Source organism: Podarcis liolepis (assembly GCF_965112155.1).
Source record: "Podarcis liolepis genome assembly, chromosome: 13".
Lineage (NCBI taxonomy): Eukaryota > Metazoa > Chordata > Lepidosauria > Squamata > Lacertidae > Podarcis > Podarcis liolepis.
The window spans coordinates 37,050,483-37,068,473 of record NC_139573.1 but is presented as its reverse complement, the minus strand read 5'-3'; the positions used below and the strand labels follow the sequence as shown (position 1 = coordinate 37,068,473).

General features: G+C 47.7%; 1 protein-coding gene across 8 annotated transcripts in view; it reads left to right on the top strand.

The window, feature by feature from the left end:
• MPP3 (MAGUK p55 scaffold protein 3) overlaps window positions 1-17,991 on the top strand; it is a 109,739-nt gene that overhangs the window by 52,868 nt on the left and 38,880 nt on the right. For all 8 annotated transcript variants that reach the window (XR_014518119.1, XR_014518120.1, XM_083469855.1 and 5 more), the window contains exons 9-10: window positions 11,650-11,724; window positions 12,934-13,130. Coding sequence is in view for 6 of the 8 variants with exons in the window: in XM_083469855.1 (XP_083325981.1) it covers window positions 11,650-11,724; window positions 12,934-13,130 (272 nt within the window). In the remaining 2 variants the exon portion in view is untranslated. The remainder of the gene's footprint in view (window positions 1-11,649; window positions 11,725-12,933; window positions 13,131-17,991) is intronic.

Here is a 17,991-nt window from a genome sequence, read left to right as displayed (position 1 = left end):
CAAGTAATTTGCGCCCCCTAACCCGTGGATTTGCGCCCCCTAACCCTAACCCCCAGATGTTGCGCCCGGTGCGGCTGGCCCCCCCTGCACCCCCACGCTACGCCACTGTGCTATGGTGCATGTAAAAATCATGTTCTACCTCTCCTTTTATTACAATCTATTTATCTACTTCTTCTTGGCTCAGAGATGCCACCCCAGTGTTGAAGAGTGTATTAAAACAACAAAACTATCCAGTAGATTATGAGAACATCAGGAAAAAAAACTTTCTGGAAGTAAGAGCTGTTTGACAGTGGAACTGTCTCCCTCAGGAGGTTGTGGGCTCTCCTTCCTTGGAGGTTTTTAAAGCAGAGGTTGGATGGGGCCATCTGTCATGGATGCTTTAGCTGAAATCCCAGCATGGCAGGGAGTTGGACTAGATGACCCTCGGGGTCCCTTCCAACTCTGCAATTCTACGATTCTTTGATATTGTAGAACAATCAGCAAGCAAGATATATTTTAAGTCAATCGGCAGTGGTGAAATCGCAGCAGGTAGAGCAGAAAAATCTTCCTTCTCCTGAAGAAAGGGCTTGCCATCTCCAGGGTTTTGTAAAAATACAGTGGTACCTTGGTTGAACATTTCGGTTTTCGAACGCTGAAATCCCGGAAGTAAAAGCTTCTGTTTTTGAACGTGCCTCAGAAGTTGGACGGCTTCCGAGGCTCAATGGTCAATTTTCTCAAATGAATTTGCCGACCATTCATTGCGCCTCGGTTGTCGAATGTTTCGGAAGTCGAACAGTCTTCCGGAACAGATTGTTCGACAACCAAGGTACCGCTTCATTATAATTACATTGGTACCTCTGGTTGCGAACGGGATCCGTTCTGGAGGCCTGATTGCAACATGAAAAGAGCGCAACCTGCAGCGGCGCATCTGCACATGTGCGGATTGCAATTTGGCGCTTCTGCGCATGCGCATGATGTCATTTTGCACTTCTGCGCATGCACGAGCGGCGAAACCTGGAAGTAACCCTTTCCGGTACTTCCCGGTCACCCTGGGACGTAACCTGAAAGAACGTAACATGAAGCAAATGTAACATGAGGTATGACTGTATCATTGTTTTTAAAGAAAACTATACTGCCAAATTAATTTCAATTTGTTAACTTTAATCATTCAGTTGATTTCTCCCTGCTCCCCAAAATTGATTAGTCTAAGCCAGGGGTCTGCAACCCGCGGCTCCGGAGCCGCATGTGGCTCTTTTACACCTTTGCTGCGGCTCCGGGGCGGATACTAGCAAGGGGAGGAGGCGCATTGTGCGCCCCGACACTTCCCACTGTGGCGGGCGCTGTACTGGCTGTGACGTCGCATGGGGGCGGTGCGTGCGCTAGTCACGCATCGTCCCAACGTCACCTTCCCGCCCGCTGTCAGATCATGGCACCGGAGATATATTTGTTTTAAATGTCGCAATGGTTTTGCGGCTCCCATTTTTTTTCCTTCGGAAACGGGTCCAAGTGGCTCTTTTTGTCTTAAAGGTTGCAGACCCCTGGTCTAAGCGATTGATGGCCCATCAAAGCTGCAATCCTATGCTCAATAGAATTTACTTCTGCATTGACAATGATGCGGTTAGTTCCCCACCTCACATTCTGCGATGTGGCATGGCCTAAAAATGTGTGCTGTTAATAATCTAGGCGATGCTTTGCAGTGTGACATAAAGAGGTTGTCTGAACACTTGCTACTTGAAGGAGCTGGGAAATGAGCTAAGTGCCACAACGGGAAGCGGAACATCCTTTCATCTTTTACCACCTAGCATGGAAACAAGACAGCAAAGTGGAATGATACCTTTGAATGGGTCAATTAATGTTCTCAGAGTCTTGCGAGGAAAGGGAGCCAAACTGTTCAGAACTCTCTTTCAGTCCAAGAGGGGAAAGTGCCTTTTTCTCTTCCTTCCTTAGGTTCCGCAACAAAGGGAACCTGTAACTTTCAGGAACCTCATTCAAGCACTTAAGAATCGTTTAAGCTCTGCTGAAGAGCTTCAGGTTACAAAGAGGCCTTCCTGCGGCTTTCTGTCTTTTCAAGGCCTCGCGGCAGTTGTCTGCTTTTAGAAGGCTCTGGGAATATGGTGCATGCAAGATGCGATTTTAATACCAAAACCCCACACATAAAAACAAAAAAGTACCTGTCCGTCTCCTCCACCCCAACCCCGGGACAAAAAGAACCCAGGAAAAATACCTGTTGCCGTTCAGAATGTAACAGCAGAACCTGAAAACTCCCAACACCGTTTGACAAGGGGATGTGATATCTGTTCTAAAAACGCCACGTTCTCTGTCGAGGTGAGCTGGTTTTTGTAACCTGTGGAAATGGTGCAATTGAACATACATTGGATTGTTCAGTGCATTGGTTTCCCCCGCTGCGTTTGCTAGTTGCGAAGGGTCATAAGTACATAAGAAAAGCCCCTTCTGGATCAAGCCAAAGCCCCATGCAGAGTCCCCTCTTGTGATTCCTGGCAACTGACCATATGCCTCTGACGGTGGAAGGAGAACATTGTTATTGTGGGTAGTAGATAGGGCCGGTCCACCCGTTAGGCAAGGTGAGGCGATTGCCTCAGGTGGCAGGATCAACAGGGGCAGCAAATCCCAGTGTCTTTCTTTCTTGTTCCTGATGTAGATTTTCCCTGGCAGAGAGATGGGCACCATTTTGAGGTCTGCTTCAGGTTCCTAAACGTCTTGGTCCGACTCTGGTAGTAGCCACTGATAGCTCTATCCTCCATAATGAGCTGACCACGATCATACAAAAAAATTCGTCTGGTCTCTGTCCCCCTCTTCTCGGTCTTCATTGCAATTTAGGCTTCTTGAAAATAGCTTGAAGTGCCAAACAAAAACAAGAAAGAAAGAAAGAAAGAAAGAAAGAAAGAAAGAAAGAAAGAAAGAAAGAAGGAATTGAGATTGTCAAGGTGCTGTTTCCTGCAGCTGGTCCTAAATTCTGAGCTTGTGCAGAATTAGGAAGCTGTTAATATCATTGGTCTATCCAGCTCAGTACTGTTCCCACTTAACTGGCAGTACAGTGGAAATGAAAGGGACTTCAGAAATACAGACCAGGAATGTAAAAAATCAGGCAGCAAAGTTTCTTAAAGAAAAAGTTTTTTATTTGGATTTTTGTCCGACAAAAAGCAAATAGGGTGCATTCAGGAAAATGAAGAATGCCCACCCCTCCTTGGGGGTAGCTAACTCATATACCTTCTTGCAAAGCATAGTTCAGCCCCTTGGCATCCCTTTAGCCAATGATTGACAATTTCCTATGGTCATTGATGCATATTCATTAAAGCTCAACCAATGAATAAATTGGTGTGTCCTTTCGGTTCCAAGTTGCCTATTCCACTAGGTGGCGCTACTGGCTTATAATCTACTTAACCTCTGTACTACTTCCAGGAAGTGCCCCTGAACCCCCTGCTTCCAAGAAATGTCCTTGTGGTTTTGCCACTTCACACCTAAGAGTTCTATCTGGACCCTGGCGGTTAGCAAACATCCTGCTACTTGCCTTTGTCAGGGGTCGTTTCTCAGAAATGGCTTAACCTCAGGTGCAAGCTACCCTAACCGCATCCTTGCAAGCTAGCTGCCTCTACAAAAGGTGGCAAAGTGGTAAACAGGAGAAAGAGAAATAGTCTTTAGCTTGCTAAAATGACTTTATGCTTTTAGCTTCTAGTTTGCTCTCAAAATGGTGTCAGAGGTTCTTAAATGGCTTTAGAGGTCCTTAGCCTGGCTCTCCATTGGTCATCCTGACCTTCACCCCTTCATTCCCCCCTTTCCATCACGAAAATGCTGACCGGCACGGTTCTCCATTTTCGCTTGATGGACCTATAGGTGCAACATCATAGAGAGCCAGGAAATGTACACTCCTGTGGATACACGGGCCTCCCTCTATGACCCTGTCAAGTCTTCAAATATGGTGCTCGGGAACCACGTAGGTGGTGTTCAGAATCTTGACCTCGCACGCATACCCAGCACTCAGACCTGTTCAGGCTCTTGGCCACAGCCGTGGTCATGTTCAGGAAGGTGTTTTCCTTCCACCCTGTGGCCATTTGAGAGGTGAGAACCATCAGGAGGCAGGGTATGATCCACATCCTGATTCAAGGGATGTTCGGTGCCCCAGAACAAAGAACTGTACCACCAACACAGAAATACCACAAAAAGGGTAATACCACAGGCCAAAGGGATGGTGGCCCATGAAGGCCAGGTCATGTGGGCCTCTAACTCCTGGCCCTACTGAGGCGTGAACAGCGTCTACACACAAAACATTCCCACTCTACACATGGAAAAGTGGCCTTCTGGGACTGATACACTGTTAGGCCTCGGGAGCTATAGGGATGACAATAGACTCTGTAAAGTTCAAAGGCTGGTCCTACTGGGTGGAGGTCACCTACGTGGTCTCTGACCAGGGCCTATGGAGGCTGAAGCCTGGGGTGGTAACCCTTATGCAGCCACAAGAATACCCTACCACATTCAAGGGTATTAGGTGTGGAGTTACCAGGCCCAGTAGTTCAGGTAGTATTCTGGGATTTTGGGAGGCTTGAGCCACCACGACAACCACAGGTGGGACTACAGGATTTACTGGCACTTGTTCAGCAATTTCAATGCGCACCTGGTTCAGGCTCCCTCCCCTGCAATATTTGCATTAAGATAGGCTCCGTCCCATGCAACACCTGGATTAAGATTAGGACCTGGTCTACCAGATGGGGTTGGTACAGTACTCTACCCCCTGAGTGACAGTTGGTTACCCCCCCACAACAGCAAGAGCGGTCCAGAACTCGATAGATTTTGACCGTCTCTGCAACTTCCCGTAGGAGCAGTACCCATGTGCGCTGGACAGTGGTGTGGAAGAGAAGCCACAGTGGGGTAGTGGGATGTTTCAATACGGCAACCTCATCAAACCCCTGTTCCCAATAGCCAATGAGCACACCATTTCTTACCACTGGCAAGACGAACCAGTCATAGCAGAGGTCCGCAGGCCAATAGGGTCGGTATGGCTCGGTGGGGTCAGGACAATAGGACATAGAGCAAATCAATACAGAACATAATAGAGAAAAGGGGAAAGTCCTTGTGAAAGTCCTTGTGATGATCAGTCGCAGGATCTCGTTGCCCGTGGCCTAACGCGTTTCCGGTAGCGTCAGACACAAGGTGATGATCAGACGCGTGTGATGCACCCAGGGAATCACGTCGGCTACTCTCACCGCAGTTGGGATGGAGAGGAGGACGGTATACGGGCCTCGCCACTTAGGGATGAAGGGGTTGTGCTTCCACACTGTAACCCGGCTGGAACTGGTGGACCGGCTCAGCGAGACTGCACGGTGTAGGCTCGAGGTAGTACCTGGAAAGGGAAGCAAACACACACGGGGACAGGAATTGCACTTGTTCCTGAGTGATGTGATCTCCCACCCGCCCCAAACTGGCGGGGATGTCTCGGACGAAAGGGGTGGCCTGCCATACAAAAGGTCAAAGGGTGATAGTCTCAGTCTCTTGGTTGGAGCGCTCCGAATCCGAAACAAGGCAATGGGCAGGACATCTATCCAGTGTAGTCCCGACTCCTGGGTCAGCTTGGCCAAGTGGGTCTTCAAGGTGCGATTCATAAGTTCAGGTTTTCCCAAACTCTGGGGTCTGTAGACTGTGTGTAGCCTCCAGTTGGGTATGACTTCATTCAGCAGTTTCTTGGTCACCTCACGAGCCTTCTCTATCCTAGTGGGGTACGCCTCTGTCCAGCCCGTCAGCGTGAAGACAAACACAAGCAGGTATTTGATGCCCCTAGTTGGTGGTAGTTCAGTGAAGTCCACAATCAGGCTTTCCATAGGGGTAAAGCCCACGTGTTGTACACCCGGTGGGGGAAGGTGGCCTTGTCTGGGGGTGTTCTTGGCGCACAGGACACACCCCTGGGATATAGCAGCAACTAGTTGAGAAAGGTTAGTGATATAGAAAAGTCTCCCAAGGTGTGCTCTGGCAGCTGGACCCCCTAGATGAGTGGACAATCACGGTAGCCAGATGTTGGGGCACAAAAACACGGTTTTCTGGTAGACGGAACCATCCCTCCTGGAGTGTTGCTCCTTCCTGGCGTGCCCACTGTTGTTCCTCCGGTGTGTAGCGTGGTTCCACATCGTCTGGAGTGAGTTGTGGGATGAGGGCTGCGGTGCGTACTGGTGGAGAGCTGCGTTATCTGCCTTCCGGTTGCCCCTCTCCCATGGCCTTTGCAGTGCATCACGGCAATCTCTTCGGGACCCCATACTGTTTCCAGTAATGTCTCAACTTCTGGACGTTAGCCTTGCATCTAGTTGCCAATTGCAGGGCAATGCCTTTTGCTGTTGGACTTCGCCTCAGAGCACAAACAACTCTTGGAGACTTTGGCTTTCTTAGAACTCTTGGAACGGCTTGCCTGGCTTGCACCCCCACTTCTGGGTGCTCTGCTGCCTGAGGAACAACTTGTAACTGCCTTCCTGTTCCCAGTTCTCAGCCTCTCTCCAGCCCACAGTCCATCATACAGATTTATTGAAGCGTAGAAACAGCTTCCCAAAACAGCCTCAGCCCCCTCTGGGCTTGGTACTTTTTCTGGGCATCCTCTAGCCCCCTCTGGGCTTTCTGGGCGTCCTACAGCCCCTTCTGGGCTTCCAGCCCCCTCTGGTCTGGCTGCCACTGTGGCCTGACATGCTGTCTTCAGTGGCTGCCACGCTACCCAGGGCTTCCTCCCTTGGAGTATTGCCAACAGCCAAGAATCAATGCTGGCCCTTAAAATGGCTAGGACCCTTTGGTCTCTCTAGACCATCAGGCACGTCTGTTTCACAAGCTTCCACTGCGCCTGCAGACTTCTCAATGGGTTGGGCAAAGCCTGTTTCAGTCTGTGTACCCCTTATATTCCATAAGGGTGAGAACCGAATGGGGCACATTCACATGCATCTCCTGGCCAAATGTGAACTTGCCTGTTTCTTCCACTAGTGTGGCGGTGGCAGCGACACCCCGCAGACAGGGTGGCCAGCCTTTCGCTGTGGAATCTAATTGTTTGGAGAGGTAGGTGACTGGCCGATTCCAACTCCCTAGCCTCTGAGTTAGGGCTCTGGCTGCCACGCCGTTTTGTTCATGCACAGATAATTGGAACGGTTTCCCGGGATTTGGCAAACCCAGGGCAGGTGTGGCCATTAGACATTGCTTGATAGTCTCAAAGACTTCTTGTTGGGCCGGTCCCCACTCAAAGGGGTCTCTTTCTCTTCCTCTGGTAACTTCATTTAGAGGTTTTGTTAAAATACTGAAGCCTGGGATCAGGATTCTGCAAAGGCTGCTGCTCCACAACTTTAAGCTTGTCTTTTAGGGATATCACAATCTCTGCCTTTTCTAGTGACCTTTTGACAATTTCTAGATGGTCAATATGTTCAGCAAGTTGTCTGGATAAATTAGCTAAATCTTCATCCCTTCTTTTGCATTTTGTAAAGTGAGCTGGTTGTGTGAATCTTTCACTGATTTCAGCTCGTTCACAAAACTTTGTTCTCTGTTTTTCTTTTAATTTTAGTAACTTGTTCAATTTCTCCTTTGCAGAGATATGTTCATCGACCTGGGATTTAAGATGGTCTGTTTCCTTCTTACATTCTATTTCTGTTTCTTGCAATTTTTAGTTGATTTACTTATTTGTTCTTTAAGCAATTTAATTTGTGAGTCACACTCCATGAGTTTGTTGTTGTAAGTAACATCACAAGTATTGATTGCAGAATGAAGATCTTTAACTGTTTGGCTAGTCTCTTTGATTTGCCTAACAAATTCTTCATTCTCTTTTGTTTTACTAGCGTTTTCATTTTTTTTTTCTTTCTCAGCCAGTTATGATTTTATTGCATTTAACTGTTCAGAAAGTTCTGAAAGCTTTCTGCCTCCACTGTTCACACCTTTGGTTTGTACATCTTTCAGTAATTTCCCTGTCTTACATTTCATACTCTTTGCACTTGATCTGACATTTCAGAATATTAATCTGCTCAGAATACACATTTGTATTTGAAATAATAGCAGAAATTTCTTTGTCTTTCTCAGCTAAAACTTCTCTGAGGTTGTCAAATTCTCTTCCATGCCTCTGGAGGTCTTGAATTAGTTGAGACCTCTCTTCTAAATGACTTGAGTTTAATCTATTAAGTCCTTCATTTGTCTGCTCACGATCCTGTTACATTAATTCTATAGCAGCATCCTGTTTCATGGTCTTTTCTCGAAAGTGGGTATTTATTTATTTATTTTTCTGTTAATGCAGTAATAACTGCATACTGTTCTGTACACTCTTCTCCATAAACACTGCACTTCTTCTGGACATCTTCCCTCTCCAAAACCTGACATGAGGGAGTGACTTTGCAATGTTCAGTCCTGCATTTCTTCAACCAGGGGGGGTTGTCATCTACCACCTTCAGCCAGTTGTCTATATAGGGGATCTAGTCAGGATGTCCCCCCTGGTCTATGGCATAGTCTCTGCTGAATCCTTTCTTGAAGTTGTTTAACATGCATTGAAGGGGGATTACTGGACCTTTCAAGCCTTTCGAGCCTCCCCCTCCCATTTTCAGTATGGCCCTGTACAGCGTCCCCACACCAAACACTCACACATTCATTTCGCAACTTTTCTCACCCAGGTGCGGTCGCCCGACTGGGAAATGGAGTACTTGTTGCTACGACCCCAGGGGAATGCCCCGGGGTAACACACATACATGCACAAAATGCCTCTGTCGTTGGACGCTTGCACGACACACTAACCACCCTGTGCCCCCCCCTTTTTCTCCTTCCTAATACCAAAGCGTGGGTGGTTGTCAGGACTCAACCCTTCTCCTTAATGCCACTATCCACGCTGGAGATTTGATCAGGATCTCCCTTCTCCTTAATTAAAAGGAGGATTTCCTATCCCCTCAGGGCTTGTTGCCATGTACTCACCCCAGCCGGCTGTTCTCTGCCCTGTCCTCCCAACCTCGGCTCTTCAAATCCATTGTCCTCTGTCCCAGGATACAGCAAGAGGGTCAAGTTGCCTTCTGTCCCCCTCCGAAGAAAAGGTTCGGTGTGCACGTGGAAGCCAGGAAGTCCGTTGGCCCTCCGCTGTCACTGCCCAGAGGGCAAGGGAGCTGCCTCCTGGTCTCTGAGGACACTTAAAGTCCTTCTGATCCGAGTCACGGCACCAGAAATGAAAGGGACTTCAGAAATACAGACCAGGAATGTAAAAAATCAGGCAGCAAAGTTTCTTAAAGAAAAAGTTTTTTATTTGGATTTTTGTCCGACAAAAAGCAAATAGGGTGCATTCAGGAAAATGAAGAATGCCCACCCCTCCTTGGGGGTAGCTAACTCATATACCTTCTTGCAAAGCATAGTTCAGCCCCTTGGCATCCCTTTAGCCAATGATTGACAATTTCCTATGGTCATTGATGCATATTCATTAAAGCTCAACCAATGAATAAATTGGTGTGTCCTTTCGGTTCCAAGTTGCCTATTCCACTAGGTGGCGCTACTGGCTTATAATCTACTTAACCTCTGTACTACTTCCAGGAAGTGCCCCTGAACCCCCTGCTTCCAAGAAATGTCCTTGTGGTTTTGCCACTTCACACCTAAGAGTTCTATCTGGACCCTGGCGGTTAGCAAACATCCTGCTACTTGCCTTTGTCAGGGGTCGTTTCTCAGAAATGGCTTAACCTCAGGTGCAAGCTACCCTAACCGCATCCTTGCAAGCTAGCTGCCTCTACAAAAGGTGGCAAAGTGGTAAACAGGAGAAAGAGAAATAGTCTTTAGCTTGCTAAAATGACTTTATGCTTTTAGCTTCTAGTTTGCTCTCAAAATGGTGTCAGAGGTTCTTAAATGGCTTTAGAGGTCCTTAGCCTGGCTCTCCATTGGTCATCCTGACCTTCACCCCTTCAGTACCTCAGGTTACAGACGCTTCAGGTTACAGACTCCGCTAACCCAGAAATAGTACCTAGGGTTAAGAACTTTACTTCAGGATGAGAACAGAAATTGTGCTTTGGCAGGCAGCGGGAGGCCCCATTAGCTAAAGTGGTACCTCAGGTTAAGAGCAGTTTCAGGTTAAGAACAGACCTCCAGAATGAATTAAGTTCTTAACCCGAGGTACCTCTTCCAAGGTTTCAGGTGGGAGTCTTTTCTAGCCTTACCTAGAGATGTTGAGGACTGAACCATGAAGCTTTTGCAAGCAAAAGCATATCCTGCGCCCAGTATACCTGAAGAAGCGTCTCCACCCCCATCGTTCAGCCCAGACACTGAGGTCCAGCTCCAAGGGCCTTCTGGCGGTTCCCTCCCTGCAAGAAGTGAGGTTACAGGGAACCAGGCAGAGGGCCTTCTCGGCAGTGGCGCCCACCCTGTGGAACACCCTCCCATCAGATGTCAAGGAAATAAACATCTATCTGACTTTTAGAAGACATCTGAAGGCAGCTCTGTTTAGGGAAGTTTTTAATGTTTGATGTTTTATCGTGTTTTTAATATTCTGTTGGGAGCCAACAAAAGTGGCTGGGGAAACCCAGCCAGATGGGCGGGGTATGTATCAATCAATCAATCAATCAATCAGTCAGTCAGTCAGTCAGTCTGTCAGTCAATCAATCAATCAATCAATCAATCATTAGTTGCAGCCTTTTCCCCCCAAAGGGAAAAAAGTTAGGATGCAAATCACAGAACCAAATTGCAGGTTACACACAGGTCAGCATTTGAGTCTCACAGTAGGCTGACGGCAGCCAAAGCAGCCCCAACCAAATGTAATCATAAACACCATATTAACAAATGTGGAGATCTGCTTTGAAAGCAGGCCAGGGAGAGAATCCATTGAAATAAAACCGGAGAGTGGTCAAAGACTTGCTGGCGTGGCTTTTAATCCAAAGTATCGTCACTCCAAGCTGTGAAATGATAGGGAAAATGCCACCTAACCTGTCTATCACATTACTTTTCCTCCAAAAAATCCAGGATGTCATCCAAGGGCACATCCCATTTTGTTCTTCAACCCCTGAGAGGTTGGCTAGCTGGGTTAAGAGTCACTAGCCCAAGGCTTCCAGAGAAAATGTCCTAGCAAAGTAGGGAATTCGAACCCAAGACTCCCTGATACAGTTCACCACCTTACCCAGTATGCCACACTGACTTCTAATTTCCCTCTTTCTCCCTCCGTTAAAAATGATGGCCGTGGGTTGCATCCAGTGGTCGACTTACTCAGAGTAGACCCAATGCAGTAAATTGGCGTGGGTGACTTGGATCCACTAACTGCAGTAGGTCTTCTCTGAATAGGACCCGCACTGGGGACAGAACTATACTTTGACACCTCAGCATTCAGCTCTTGCACAAATCTTTTTCCTTTTGCTGATGAGTCATATATGCCCCTGACTCATCTACCGAGATCTAGAAATCTAGAAACGCAGGAATGCGTTGCTTTCAGGGAAAGGCTGTCATGCAACAGCAGAACGCACATTTTGCAGGTTGAAGGTCTCAGGTTCAGCCACTGATGTCTCCGGGAAGAATTGGGAATGGTTCGTGGCTGAAAACTTTGAGAGACGATACTGGTCCGTGTCGATAAGACTTTACAAGGTGGGCCAACAGCCCGCCTCTGCGTATGTCCCTGAGTATCGAGCGTCAAAGTGACCCAAGCAGTGTTTGCAGACGTCGTCTAATTTTTCACAGAAATGACAACGCAGGCTTATTTTCTCTTAGGCGCAGTCCCAGGGGTCGATAACGCTGAAAATAATCCCGGCTGTCAAAGAAGAAGATCGCCTGAAGGAAAGCAAGGTAAGGGAGTTTGCCAACATATGGGGACACTCTGGGCCTCTTCAGACATTCTTCTGAACATAAGGGTTGGGGGACAGCGGTGTTGCTGTGGCTTGTGTGAGCCTGCCCCCTAGCAGTAGCAGATTCCTTTTTTTCCTTGAACTGTTTTAAAAATATTGCTTCAACTTCTTCTTAACAGCTCCCTGTCCACCCAATGTCCACCCCCAGAATATTCCTAGAACGGCACTAGCATTAAATTGTCTCGTTTTTCTAGATTGCAAGGTGGGGGTGTTTTTTTTGAAAAACAATGTAAGAAAAACTGCCGCCACCATAGCAAACACATTTTTTCCTCAAAAAATGTCACACAGGAATATGGAGCCTTCCTGGCGTTGGTGGACTCCAGGTCCCATCAGCCCCCAGCCAGCATGGCCAAAGGTCAGGGGATGCTGGGAATTGTAGTTCAGCATGGTGAGGCCTATACACCTACCATTCTTGATGGGGAAGAGAGGTAGGGAATGTAAGTGAAGGAGCGTCTCCACCCCCATCATTCAGCCCAGACACTGAGGTCCAGCTCCAAGGGCCTTCTGGCAGTTCCCTCCCTGTGAGAAGTGAGGTTACAGGGAACCAGGCAGAAGGCCTTCTCGGTGGTGGCGCCCGCCTTGTGGAACGCCCTCCCATCAGATGTCAAGGAAATAAACAACTATCTGACTTTTAGGAGTCATCTGAAGGCAGCTCTGTTTAGGGAAGTTTTTAATGTTTGATGTTTTATTGTATCTTGTTTTTAATATTTTGTTGGGAGCCGCCCAGAGTGGCTGGGGAGGCCCAGCCAGATGGGCAGGATATAAATAAATGATAATAATAATAATGATAATGATGATGATTATTATAATACAAGTCACCATCCCTCCCCCGTGGTAAGTGTTTCCTCTTGTCTAAAACCACTTTAACTGCTTTAGGCCCACCCCAAAGGCAACATTATTCATGTAAAATATTTTTAATAACTGAAATGGCCCCACAAATTCACATGTTGTGAATGGCTGTTGTGAATTTTTCTTTTTTTGGGGGGGCAGCTAATATATGTTCTCCCTATGTTGCCAGCCATTTTGAGAATCAATGTTTATTTCATTTTGTTTGCTAATAATTGGAGAGTGCTAAATCCTTTGGACGATACAAAAATTTGCAGCTTTTCTCATGTAGCGCTGGATGTGATGTTCCTTCCATCCTTCCCAGGTGTTCATGAGAGCCCTCTTCTCCTACAACCCAAAAGAGGATAAAGCAATCCCATGCCAGGAGGCCGGGCTGCCATTTCAGAAAAGGCACATCTTGGAGGTGGTGAGCCAGGACGACCCAACGTGGTGGCAGGCCAAACGTGTGGGCGACACGAATCTCCGGGCAGGGCTAATCCCCTCAAAGCAGTTCCAAGAAAGGTTGGTCAGTTGTGTGTGACTGTGGGTTGGTCAGTTGTGTGTGACTGTGGGTTGGTCAGTTGTGTGTGACTGTGGGTCAGAAAGCATGCGCAAAACCATGGACTTTGTGCAGGTGTGATGACAAACCATAGTGACCTGTTACGAGAACAAATCTGTGATGAACCTCAAACTCTCATGTTTCTTCCTCCCCTTCCCTTGAGTGAGAGGGGAAGTGGTGGTGAGGAGCTTCTGCTTCTGGTCTGTGGCAAACTATAATTGGCCATTTCATCAAAACGTGACAAACCATGGTTTGTACAAACCATTGTTTATCTTCAAGGCAGTATTAAACTGTGGTTGAGGCTTTCTGGTTTGAGGACCAACCACGCTTTGCCACACTGGGGCAAAACCACAAACTGTCTGAAGGGGTTCGGGTTGGTGAAGTTTGTTCCAAGATCTTTTAACCAGGGGGTCGTCTTTAGGCATCCCCATCAACTGATGGTTTGGTACAGGGAAAAAATGTTCTTGTAGTGTCTCCCTTTATGTTGCTTTGGTACCAAGTAAAGAGCTTTTTAAGGGACGCGGGTGGCGCTGTGGGTTAAACCACAGAGCCTAGGACTTGCCGATCAGAAGGTTGGCGGTTCGAATCCCCGCGACGGGGTGAGCTCCCGTTGCTTGGTCCCTGCTCCTGCCAACCTTGCAGTTCGAAAGCTGTCAAAGTGGAAGTAGATAAATAGGTACTGCTCCGGCGGGAAGGTAAACGGCATTTCCGTGCGCTGCTCTGGTTCACGAGAAGCAGTTTAGTCATGCAGGCCACATGACCCGGAAGCTGTACGCCGGCTCTCTTGGACAGTAAAGCGAGATGAGCGCTGCAACCCCAGAGTTGGCCACGACTGGACCTAATGTTCAGGGGTCCCTTTACCCTTACTAAAGAGCTTTTTAATTTCTTGGGCTTTGAAAGTCTCCCCTACTTCGCTTTTATGCTGCTTCATTCTTGTTTCAATTCCACTGATTGTTTTATGAATTACTCCTTTTAATATTGTGGTGGTTTAATATTATTTTTAAATATTTGTTTAGCATAATCTTAGCTGTTCGTAAGAGAGGTAACACACACAGTGCTATATCCTATGCAACAGCGATCAGGGACCCATAGCTCTGCGGATGTTGCTGAACTACAACTCCCATCATTCCTGACCATTGGCTATGCTGGCTGGGGCTGATGGGAGTTGGAGTCCAACGACATCAGGAGGGCCACAATTTCCCCACCCGTTCTTTGCAAGGCAGCAAATTCTGCACCTGAGTCTCAGAGGCCCTGTATGAGCAAATAGGTTTAGGAGCGACGTGTTCAGCCACTTCAGATGAGCTTGATCCTCTCAGCTACCTGTGCAAAGCTTAACGCTGTTATCGCCAGCACCAAATTTCTCTCCTCTCTTAAGCCTCTCTGCAGCAGCTGCGAGGGGCTTAGAACGGAAAAAGGATCCATCTCCTCTGAAAGGCAAGATGCAACTTGCCACTATGAATTTTTCTCTTCTTAAAAATTGATTTTTAGTGCAAAGGAGGGAACAACAAATCGATGGTAATAGAAACAAACGTTCTGTGTGCGGCAGAGCAGCTGCCTTCTGCCTTAAATCACACCGTTTCCTTTTGCGTGCTAATTCCTTGCACAGCTCTTCCTTCCCTCGGCCTGCAGCAGTCAGAACTAACTCGCAAGGATCAGCAGCAAAGAGAGTTGCAGTGGCTGCAGACAATGAAAACCAAGGAAGAGGACCAATGCAGCCTATTCCCAGAGCTGTCCTGGCGCAGGGTGGGGTGGAACTGGGGCATTATAGTCCTGGCCCCCGCAAAGCAAGCTCTCCACCCCACATCACTGCTGTGCATTCTGCAGATCCTTGCCATGGCCCTGCCACATGGCTCACAGCGTATACTCACGTGGTTCCTTGCATTGTGGCAGGGCTCCAGCCTCACACTTGCCCCTGGCTCCTCATACCCTCTGGGAGTCTCTGGACCTTCCCATCTGCCTTCTGAATCCAAATAAGAAGCCAGCTGCTTGTTGGCTTATCTTGGACTCTTGCCCCTTGAACAAACCTGCCGATGCACAGGCTTTGCACGTGACTCAAACCAAGCCAGATTTGAGTCTTGGGTCTGAATTCCTGCACCTGCCTAGAGCTTAGGCATGAAAGCAGGACCACGGACAGCTCCAAGCTATGCACTGGAAGCACAGATCGTGAAGCTGAGGCTCCAATACTTTGGCCACCTCATGAGAAGAGAAGACTCCCTGGAAAAGACCCTGATGCTGGGAAAGATGGAGGGCACAAGGAGAAGGGGACGACAGAGGACGAGATGGTTGGACAGTGTTGTCGAAGCTACCAGCATGAGTTTGACCAAACTGCAGGAGGCAGTGGAAGATAGGAGTGCCCGGCGTGCTCTGGTCCAGGGGGTCACGAAGAGTCGGACACGACTAAACGACTAAACAACAACAACAGCTACATGCAGCTGGCTAGTATGTTGCTTCAGCATGTCAGGAGAGCCCTCTGGGTGTGTCCCTCCCCTCCATTTTTAAAAATTAAGTTTCCCCAAATTTCACACATATATTTCAATTCACAATCCAAACTTTTTTCTCTTTTTTTCGACTTCCCACCCCATTTTCCATGTGTTTCTGTTTCTCCCCCTCTGTTGCACGCTGTCTTTTATCTCTTAAACCTTAACCAAACTTCTGTCATCTTTAAACCCTTCTGTTGCTCCTATTTCAGATTCTGCTTGCGTGTTTGTCATGTAATAATCATTCTTTAAATAAACCGAAAGGGGCTTACATTCTTCCACAAAACCTTCATCATTAAGTTCTCATATTTTAGCTGTTAACTTTGCCAATTCTGCATCAGCTTGCTTGTCCATTCTTCTTGGGTGGGTATTTTTGTTTCTTTCCATTTTTGTGCGCAGAGAATCCTAGCTGCAGTTGTAACCCACAGGGGGGTTAAATTAACTAACTCTTGATGCTATGGTTCGTCTCTGGGCTGCAGTTCACATCAACTCTGAGCATTGGCCATGCTGGCGTAGGCTGATGGAAGTTGGAGTCCAATAACCTCTAAGGGTTCTCCATCCCTGGTTGACATGGCCTTCACGCAGCTCGGGGTTTCTAGCTGTGTCCCACTGTGCTAATAATAACAATAATAATAAATAATAATTTTGGCTGGGCCTCCCCAGCCACTCTGGGCAGCTCCCAACAGAATATTAAAAACACAATAAAACATCAAACATTAAAAACTTCCCTGAACAGGGCTGCCTTCAGATGTCTTCTAAAAGTCAGATAGTCGTTTATTTCCTTGACATCTGATGGGAGGGTGTTCCACAGGGTGGACGCCACTACCAAGAAGGCCCTGTGCCTGGTTCCCTGCAGTGAGGGAACCTCCAGAAGGCCCTCAGAGTCAGACCTCAGTGTCCGGGCTGAAAGATGGGGGTGGAGATGTTCCTTTAGGTATACTGGGCCGAGGCTTTAAAGGACCTGCACTCGGCTCTTAGGCACCGACTCTGGCAGAGCTAGGGGGTTTCCTGCTCCACAGAGAATGAAGAAATACGACTCCAAAAAGAAAGACAGAGTGACTTTTTCAGGTGCTGTAGATCGGGGTAGGCAACCTAAGACCTGGAGGCCAGATGCGGCCCAATCGCCTTCTCAATCCGGCCTGTGGACGGTTCAGGAATCAGCGTGTTTTTACATGAGTAGAATGTGTCCTTTTATTTAAAATGCACCTCTGGGTTATTTGTGGGGCCTGCCTGGTGTTTTCACATGAGTAGAATGTGTGCTTTTATTTAAAATGCATTTCTGGGTTATTTGTGTGGCATAGGAATTCATTCATTCCCACCCCCCAATATAGTCTGGCCCCCCACATGGTCTGAGGGATGGTGGACGACTCACGGCTGAAAAAAGTTGCTGATCCTTGCTGTAGATGGTGTCCCCCTTTCATGGCAGAGCAGCATCTTCTGGGGGTAATTTCTGCACCTTGTGCTCTTCTTCTTCCTTATCCTCAGACCCTTCTGATTGGGGTTTCCCAGCTCCTACATCATAATAACTTACAGAACAGATCCAGGAATGGGATCTGCATCCAACTCCAGCTATTGGCAACCCATGTCCCTCTCAAGGAAAGCTCCCCATGCTTGTTCCTGAAGAGAGGCTGTTTTGATGTACTAGTGATGTGGGATGTGGAATCAATGGGGGTGTGTGTGTCAAGGAATGAGGGGTTTTGAGAAGCATCAAGGAGATGGTTGGAGGTGGGGCACAGTGCTGTGCAGTAGTGGGAGTAGAGCTGTTGTAAGCTTGGACAGAGCTTGTTGTAAGCTTGGAATGGTCCGTGAAACAATGAGTGACGCTTGCACCTGGAGCCCCAAACTCAAGAGACTCCACCCGGAATCAGCATCCTTCCTTGCTTTGCATCCCTGATGCACACCTCTTTTAGACAGCAAGGACCTTGGGGGCAGGGACGTGCCTTGTAAAAACCCATGCGCACTGCTGATGCTGGGGTTTTGGCCCAGAAACTGCTTTGGTCGCCCTGTACGATGACCTCTGTCGAGAGAGAAAAAATGTCCCTGCTAATTCTTCTCAACCTCTCAGCAGCTTTCGATACCATCGACCAGGGTAGCCTTCTGGAGTGACTGTCCGAACGAGGGGTGGGGGGCAGGATTAAGACCTCATCTCATCTTATCAAGATAATTTTATTGGAACAAGATATAAAGCTATTGATTATGCGCCCAGCGTATTCCCTTTTCTACGTGACCCATCTCTTGTGAAGGCACACCATGGAAAGGAACAACCAGAAGATTCAAGATTTCTGTACCTGCTTTTTCTTTTTTTTTTAAGAGGAAAGGGAGAGATGTGTTGAAGGGTACATTACAG